The sequence below is a fragment of the Brachyistius frenatus genome, unplaced genomic scaffold (genome assembly GCF_029030835.1).
Source record: "Brachyistius frenatus isolate BFR_SWC_R1_liver_20210118 unplaced genomic scaffold, ASM2903083v1 Contig_555, whole genome shotgun sequence".
Classification (NCBI taxonomy): domain Eukaryota; kingdom Metazoa; phylum Chordata; class Actinopteri; family Embiotocidae; genus Brachyistius; species Brachyistius frenatus.
The window spans coordinates 1,035-10,000 of record NW_027211154.1 but is presented as its reverse complement, the minus strand read 5'-3'; the positions used below and the strand labels follow the sequence as shown (position 1 = coordinate 10,000).

Below are 8,966 nucleotides of genomic sequence, written 5' to 3'. Positions count from 1 at the left end.
CAGGAAGAAACCTCCAACAGAACCAGGATCAGAGGTGGAGAACATCTGTTAACAGAACCAGGATCAGAGGTGGAGAACATCTGTTAACAGAACCAGGATCAGAGGTGGGCGGATCATCTGTTAACAGAACCAGGATCAGAGGTGGGCGGATCATCTGCTAACAGAACCAGGATCAGAGGTGGGTGGAGCATCTGTTAACAGAACCAGGATCAGAGGTAGGCGGAGCATCTGTTAACAGAACCAGGATCAGAGGTGGAGACCATCTTTTAACAGAACCAGGCTCAGAGGTGGAGAACATCTGTTAACAGAACCAGGATCAGAGGTGGGCAGAGCCTCTGTTATCAGAACCAGGATCAGAGGTGGGCGGAGCATCTGTTATCAACCAGGATCAGAGGTGGAGACCATCTGTTAACAGAACCAGGCTCAGAGGTGGAGAACATCTGTTAACAGAACCAGGATCAGAGGTGGGCAGAGCATCTGTTATCAGAACCAGGATCAGAGGTGGAGAACATCTGTTAACAGAACCAGGATCAGAGGTGGGCGGAGCATCTGTTAACAGAACCAGGTTCAGAGGTGGGCGGAGCATCTGTTAACAGAACCAGGATCAGAGGTGGGTGAAGCATCTGGTAACAGAACCAGGATCAGAGGTGGGCAGAGCATCTGTTAACAGAACCAGGATCAGAGGTGGGCGGAGCATCTGTTAACAGAACCAGGATCAGAGGTGGGCGGAGCATCTGCCTCGACCTGTTGGGGTGAGAGGAGAGCAGAGAGAGAAAAGGACAGCATAGAGATAGAAGAGAAGAACTGTTGGTGGAGACGACAAGTACAGAGCAGAGACATGCAGCTCCATGACGGGACATCTGGAAAAGAAAGAACAGAAACTACACGAGTGAAGGAACTGAATGGAGACAACAGATAATAAGAAGAAACTATGGGAGAGAAGAAGATGGTGAGGTATGAGTCAGTTAAAGAGTAGGAGGAAAGAAAAGAAGATCAGCATGTAACGAGGTCCTCCAGCAGCCTCGGCCTATAACAGCATAACTAAGGGTTGGTTCAGGTCTACCTGAGCCAGCCCTAACTATAGGCTTTATCAAGAAGGAACGTTTTGAGTCTAATCTTAAAGTGAGAGAGGGTTTCTGACCCTCCAACACAAACTGGGAGCTGGTTCCACAGGGGAGGAGCCTGAAAACTGAAGCTCCGCCTCCCATTCTACTTCTGGAAACTCTAGGAACCACAAGTAGACCAGCGTACTGAGAGAGGAGTGCTCTGCTAGGATTATATGGTTCTATAAGATCTCTAAGATATGATGGAGCCTGGTCATGTAGAGCTTTGTAAGTCATCAAGAGAATTTTAAATTCTATTCTTGATTTCACAGGAAGCCAGTGAAGAGAAGATAAAACTGGAGAAATATGATCTCTCTTGTTAAATCCCGTCAGTACTCTTGCTACAGCATTTTGGATCAGCTGCAGGTTTTTAATGAGTAATTTGGACATCCTAACAACAAGGAATTACAATAATCTAGTCTAGAAGTAACAAATGCATGAATGAGTTTTTCTGCGTCACGCTGAGGAAGGATTTTCCTGATTTTATTAATATTACGTAGATGAAAGAAGGCAGTTCTGGAGATTTGCTTTATCTGGTGTCTAAAGGACAAATCCTCATCAAAGATGACTCCAAGGTTCCTCACGGTTTTGCTGGAGTCCAAGACAACGTCATCCAGAGTAACTAAGTGATTACAGAAAGAGTTTCTGAGGTGTGTAGGACCAAGTACAAGAACTTCTGTATGGTCTGAATTTAGAAGCAGGAAGTTTTTGGTCATCCAGGCCTTTATGTCTTTTAGACAGGCTTCAAGTTTTACTAACTGATTAGTTTCATCTGGTTTTATAGAAAGATATAGCTGAGTGTCCTCTTCATAACAATGGAAGTTGATGCAGTGCTTCTTGATGACATCTCCTAATGGAAGCATGTACAAAGTAAAAAGTATCGGGCCTAACACTGAGCCTTGTGGAACTCCATAACTAACTCTTGTTTGTCTGGAAGACTCATTGTTGACATGAACAAACTGGAATCTATCTGATAAGTAGGATTTGAACCAGTCTAATGCAGTTCCTTTAATCCTCGTAACGTCTTCTAATCTCTGTAATAAGATCGTATGATCAATCGTATCAAAAGCAGCACTGAGGTCCAGAAGAACAAGTACAGAGACAAGTCCATTATCTGAGGCTAATAAAAGGTCGTTAGTAACTTTCACCAGAGCTGTTTCTGTGCTATGATGAACTCTAAAGACTGAAAATCTTCAAACAGATCATTCCTTTATAAATGATCACAAAGTTGATTTGAAACAACTTTTTCAAGGATTTTAGAAATAAACGTCAAGTTGTAAATTGGTCTGTAGTTTCCTAAAACAGCTGATGAAGAGTTGTCTTTTTAAGTAAAGGTTTAATTACAGCCACTTTAAAAGCCTGCGGTACATAGCTGGTTACAATAGATAGGTTGATCTGATCTAATATGGAAGTATTAATTAAAGGGAAGACTTTCTTAAAAAGTTTAGTTGGGATGAGATCTAACAGACAGCTAGAGGATCCAGATGAAGAAATAATTCTAGTTAACTCAGAGAGCTCAACAGGAGAGAAATGTTCCAAGTTTACATCTGGTCCTACAGTTGCTTTCAGGGCTGCTGTTGCTTAACATCACATCAGTGATGGTGTCAGGAAGGGTCGGCCCGATTCTCTCCCTGATAGTAAGAATTTTATTAGTAAAGAAGTTAATGAAGTCATTACTGCTGAGAGCTGAAGGAATAGAGGACTCAACAGAACTGGGACTCTTTGTCAGCCTGCTACAGTGCTGAAAAGAAACCTGGGCTTGTTGTTGTTGTTGTCCTCTATTAATGATGAATAATATAAAGTTCTGGCCTTACGAAGAGCTTTCTTATATAATATTAGACTATCCTTCCAGGCCAGGTAAAATTCTTCTAAATTAGTGGAACGCCATTTCCTTTCCATCTTTCTAGTCGCTGCCTAGCAGAGCGTAGTTCTGAGTTGTACCACGGAGACAACTTCCTCTGGTTCATGACTCTCTTCTTCAGAGGGGTGACATTATCTAGAGTTGTAGCAGAGATACTGCAGTGTTTTCTACCAGATGATCCACTAGTGTGGGACTAAGATCAACGTAGATGTCTTCCACTGCTTTAACACACGGCATCGAAGAGGATAAACATGTAACTGCTTCCTTAAACTTGGCCACGGCATCATCTGACAGACATCTACTGTAGTGGGACTTATTCCCACATGCTGTGTCGTCCATTATTGTAACTTCAGATGTTAATAAGAAGTGGTCTGACAAAACAGGGTTTGGAGGAAATACTATTACATTTTCAGTTTCCATCCCATACGACAGAACCAGATGGAGGGTGTGGTTACCATGGTAACGGGGTTTATTTACATCCTGAGAAAAGCCAATAGAATCTAATAATGAGCTGAAAGTAGAACTGAGGCTGTCGTTGTCCACGTCAACATGAATGTTAAAGTCTCCCACTATCATCACTTTATCTGAACTCAGCACTAATTCTGATCAAAAGTCGGAATTCAGTTAGAAAATTGAGGAATAGTTAATGCTTTTATTTTGAAGGCCTATCTACAATATTATTATCAATATTTATTTAATTGATCAACAGTTATTGCTTTCATTTTGAAGGTCCAACTACAATATTACTGTATTGTCGTTGTCGAATCAGACTTTATTTTTTATGATGTATTTTGATCATAAACAGGCGCCTCACTCCCACCCCTCCCGTCCTCCTCCCCCTCTCCCCCTCTCCCCAGAGACAGGTGTGCCTCAGAGAAATGTTTGCAGAACTCACTGATTGATGAACTTTACTGATACTGAAGTTTCCCATCTCTGGAACCTCCAGCTGTGTTTTCTCAGCTGCTCAGAGACAACATGGACGTTCCTGGTAGTATCGATAGAGAACACACAGCTGGACGGACAACATCTGTCTCACCTTCACTGAACGACCACAGCTGCCCAAGCTGAGGTCACTTCAGCTTCAACCTGCTGCAGAAACCTCCTCACACCCTTCAACTGGTCCTACAGCGCCCTCTGCTGGTAGAAGGACAGGCACCAGCGAGAATACCTGCAAAGGTCCAAGCTGCTCTCAGTCCAGATGTTTGACAATGCAGTCAGGACGATATATCTGAATATAGATTATTACAGTCTGCGGTACTTTAACTTCCTCCCTGATCACACACTGTTTTTAGTTCATGCTGATTATTTCAGTGGCAGACAGAAGACACAGAAGATGTATGAAACACGTTCTGATAACACTGTCAGTGATTAATCTGGCCCATTATATTTATTCTGGATATGAGTCCAGAATCCATTAAAGGTCACGTTAATATTTAACTCTGTGATTCGGCAGCTTTGCTTCATATTAAAGTTGGAGTGTGTTTGACGTGTTGACTGACACAGACGTGCTGGTCTCTGGATGGCCGACAGCAGTGAGGACACTCAGAGACTTTGTTAGGCAGGACGTCCAGGAGACAAACAGTTCAGTGCTGCCTGTGAAGGAAGAAGCAGTTTGTTGTTTTTTGGAGATTTGATTTATATCCAAATTGGCCTTATTCAGTTGTAACAGCACATTATAAACTGAGCTGTAGATAAATAAATAAAGATAAATGGATAAAATCAGCCACAATGATTTAAAGAAATAAAAACAAAACAAAAGATACTAATGAGGTTAGAGACAGCACTGTGACGTGGCCTGCAGGGGGCAGCACCGTGTGATGTGGTAACCTCCGGCCTGCAGGGGGCAGCACCGTGTGACGTGGTAGCCTCCGGCCTGCAGGGGGCAGCATTGCGGCCGTGGTGGAACAAGGCTTCGGCGCGTCACGGCTTCTTCCAGCAGATCAGCTGTTGACAGCGGAGGAAGATGGCGGGCAGCCGGGAGGACCAGGACCTGTTCGACAGCATCCTGCTGGCCGATGAAAAGTGAGTTTTATTACCGGGCTTCTTCCGGCAGCAGTCTGTAGGACCACCGGGAACCGTCCTGTTCCACCAACCGGGTCAGTACCCGGTACTCGGTGCCCGGTACTTGGTCCTCGGTACTCGGTATCCGTCTCTGTCCAACAGCGGCAACATGTCTGTGTTCAGGTTCCGAGGAGACGGTTACCGGGAGGGCTTCGAGAGGGGGACCCGCCGGGGGCTGCAGGACGGCCGCAGACACGGGGCGTCCCACGGGGCCCGGCTGTCCTCGGAGGTGAGGAGACATTTGTGTCCTCTACATGAACTGTCTGTCTCCCTGTCTCACTGTCTCCTGTCCTCTGACAGATGTCCTTCTACCACGGTTTCTCCATCACCTGGAAATGTCTCCTCCAACATCACACAGACTTCAAATCCAGGTGAGTCTCACCTGCAGCGTCTCTGTCCTCCACGCTGTGTGTCTTCATGTGTGTTCATGTGTCTTCATGTGTCTTCATGAGTGTTCATGTGTCTTCATGAGTGTTCATGTGTCTTCATGAGTGTTCATGTGTCTTCATGTGTGTTCATGAGTGTTCATGTGTCTTCATTAGTGTTCATGTGTCTTCGTGTGTCTTCATGAGTGTTCATGTGTCTTCATGAGTGTTCATGTGTCTTCATGTGTGTTCATGAGACTTCATGAGTGTTCATGTGTCTTCATGAGTGTTCATGTGTCTTCATGAGTGTTCATGTGTCTTCATTAGTGTTCGTGTGTCTTCATGAGTGTTCATGTGTCTTCATGTGTCTTCATGAGTGTTTATGTGTGTTCATGCGTCTTCATGTGTCTTCATGTGTCTTCATGAGTGTTCATGCGTGTTCATGTGTCTTCATGAGTGTTCATGCGTCTTCATGTGTGTTCATGCGTCTTCATGTGTCTTCATGAGTGTTCATGCGTGTTCATGTGTCTTCATGTGTCTTCATGAGTGTTCATGTGTGTTCATGAGTGTTCATGAGTGTTCATGTGTCTTCATGTGTCTTCATGAGTGTTCATGTGTCTTCATGTGTGTTCATGTGTCTTCATGTGTGTTCATGTGTGTTCATGAGTGTTCATGTGTCTTCATGAGTGTTCATGCGTGTTCATGTGTCTTCATGTGTCTTCATGAGTGTTCATGTGTCTTCATGAGTGTTCATGTGTCTTCATGTGTCTTCATGAGTGTTCATGTGTCTTCATGTGTCTTCATGAGTGTTCATGTGTCTTCATGTGAGTTCATGTGTCTTCATGTGTGTTCATGTGTGTTCATGAGTGTTCATGTGTCTTCATGTGTCTTCATGAGTGTTCATGAGTGTTCATGTGTCTTCATGTGTCTTCATGCATGTGTCTTCATGAGTGTTCATGAGTGTTCAGGAGTTCATGCGTGTTCATGAGTGTTCATTTGTCTTCATGCGTGTTCATACGTGTTCATGCGTCTTCATGTGTGTTCATGCGTGTTCATGTGTGTTCATGCGTGTTCATGCGTCTTCATGCGTCTACATGCGTCTTCATGCGTCTTCATGTGTGTGTGTTCATTTGTCTTCATGCGTGTTCATGCGTCTTCATGAGTGTTCATGAGTGTTCATGTGTCTTCATGAGTGTTCATGAGTGTTCATGTGTCTTCATGAGTGTTCATGTGTCTTCATGTGTCTTCATGAGTGTTCATGAGTGTTCATGTGTCTTCATGAGTGTTCATGAGTGTTCATGTGTCTTCATGAGTGTTCATGTGTCTTCATGAGTGTTCATGCGTGTTCATGCGTGTTCATGAGTGTTCATGTGTCTTCATGCGTGTTCATGAGTGTGCTGTAGGAAGCGTGTGAAGGCGCTGGAGTCTCTGCTGGTTCTGATCCACAACGTTCCTCTGGAGGATCCTCAGTCTGCCACGCTGCAGGAGAACATGGAGCGGCTGCGGGCCAAATTCAGACAGGTACTCTACATGTATGTAGTGTGTTCACAGGTACTCTCCAACACTGCTGATGAGTCATCAACAATAGAAAACAACATTCAGGGCAGGAAGCTCCAGTAAAAATACTTTAATTAGAATACAGTGAATTCATTTTAAAATTCAAAAAAATGAATCAACATTTCATAATTCAGCAGATTCAGCATTTTTAGTAAAAACTAAAGTTTTACTATTTACTACTTCATGTTGTTGTGTGTCTCTCTGATTGGTTCACGGTGTTGCAGTGATCTAACCTGTGCTGCTGTGCAGGTGTGCTCCATGCTGAGTGTCCCTGCTGACTTCAAAGACTTCATCAGGACAGCTGAGGGGACGTCGTTCTGAGTGCTGAGGAGGAGCATCGCTGCAACCTGACGGAAGGGACGGACGTCACTGACATGTAGAGTCCTCAGTGGGAGGACACGATGGTGTGTCTCGGTCTCTGGACCACTCCGACCAGAGGACGGGGACAGAGTGGATTTACTGCAGTGATACGGAGACACATGGAGACAGTCAGTGATCTGTGCAAGTTTAATGAAGTGATTATTTTGAGGTGGAAAGTAACTAAGTACATTTGCTCCAGTAGGAATACATGTGGACAAGTAACACACAACAGGTGAAATACACACTGGTGTTACAACTGAACTGTAGTTTGAATAAAGGAACTTTTAGAAAGCAGGAACTGGACTGATTGTTCTCTTCTGTGTTTTTGTGGAGTTGTGTTGTTATGTTAGTGCTTTAGAAACAGACACACAAACATCACAACATTTCCATGTTCAGCTGGAATCCTTCTGCTTCTTCTTGCTGTTGGATGATGGACAGGAAAAACTTCTCCAACCATGTCTCCAAAAAAGTAGTGAAGCTGTTTAAAATGTAAATTAAAAACACAATGTGATGATTTGTAAATCATATAAACTCATGTTTAATATAAAATAGACCAAAGTCAACGTTTCAAATGTTGAAACAGAGACATTTTATTGTTTTATAAAAATATCTTCTCATGTTGAATCTGATGCAGCAACACGTCTCTATAAGTTGTTCCAGGATCATGTTCACCACTGAGCTGCATCAACTCTTCTTTTAACAACACTCTGGAAACCTTGGGGAACTGAGGAGACCAGTTTCTGGAGTTTTGAAAGTGAAATGTGGTCCCATTCTTGCCTGATAGAGGATTCCAGCTGCTCAACAGTTCAGGGTCTCCTTTGTTGTATTGTTCATGTCCTGATGCTCCAGATGTTTTCAATGATTGACAGGTCTGGACTGCAGGAGGCCAGTTTATCAGCGGACTCTTCTACTAGAGAACCATGCTGTTGGAATACGTGCAGAATGTGGTTGGACGTTGTTCTGCTGAAATAAACAAGACCTTCCCTGAAAGAGACGTTGTCTGGATGGCAGCATATGTTGCTCCAAAACCTGAATATGTCATTCAGCATTAATGCTTCCTTCCAGATGTTCAAGCTACCCATGCCATGTGCACTAATGCATCCCTGTACCATCACAGATGCTGGCTTTAGAACTGAGCTGATAACAAGCTGGATGGTCCCTCTCCTCTTTAACCTGGAGGATGCAGCGTCCATGATTTCCAAACAGAATCTCAGATTGTGATCCATCAGACCTCAGGACAGTTGTCCACTTCACCTCAGTCCATCTTCAATGATCTCGGTCCAGAGAAGGCGGCGGTGTTTCTGGATCATGTCTCTATCTGGTTTCTTCTTTGGAGAGTTTTAACATCATTTGTGGACGCAGCGATGAACTGTGTTCACAGACGATGGTTTTCACAAGTGTTCCTGAGCCCATGCAGTGATTTCCACTCCAGAATAGTGTGTTTTTAATGCAGTGCTGCCTGAGGGCCCGAAGATCACCACCATCCAATATTGGTTTCCAGCCTTGTCCCTTGTGTTCAGAGATTTCTCCAGATTCTCTGAATCTTTTAATGATATTATGAACCGTAGACGATGAAATCCACTAATTCTTTGTAGTTTTACGTTGAGGAACATTATTCTTAGATTGTTGAACTATTTTCCCAGGAGGTCTCTGTGCATG

At 43.8% G+C, this 8,966-nt stretch overlaps 1 protein-coding gene across 1 annotated transcript; it reads left to right on the top strand.

Annotated features, from left to right (window-relative positions):
* The first annotated feature begins 4,879 nt into the window (after positions 1–4,879).
* Positions 4,880–7,605, top strand: lto1 (LTO1 maturation factor of ABCE1). The gene is made up of 5 exons (XM_069688282.1): positions 4,880–4,986; positions 5,149–5,254; positions 5,326–5,396; positions 6,794–6,911; positions 7,197–7,605. Exons 1-5 carry the CDS (start codon positions 4,928–4,930, stop codon positions 7,266–7,268), a joined length of 426 nt encoding a protein of 141 aa, XP_069544383.1. The 5' UTR covers positions 4,880–4,927; the 3' UTR covers positions 7,269–7,605.
* The last annotated feature ends 1,361 nt before the right edge of the window (positions 7,606–8,966 follow it).

Coding starts and splice junctions, on each gene's coding strand:
- lto1 (XM_069688282.1), top strand. CDS start 4,928: ATGGCGGGCAGCCGGGAGGACCAGGACCTGTTCGACAGCATCCTGCTG. Junction 4,987..5,148: donor ATCCTGCTGGCCGATGAAAA/GTGAGTTTTATT, acceptor GTCTGTGTTCAG/GTTCCGAGGAGACGGTTACC. Junction 5,255..5,325: donor GGGCCCGGCTGTCCTCGGAG/GTGAGGAGACAT, acceptor GTCCTCTGACAG/ATGTCCTTCTACCACGGTTT.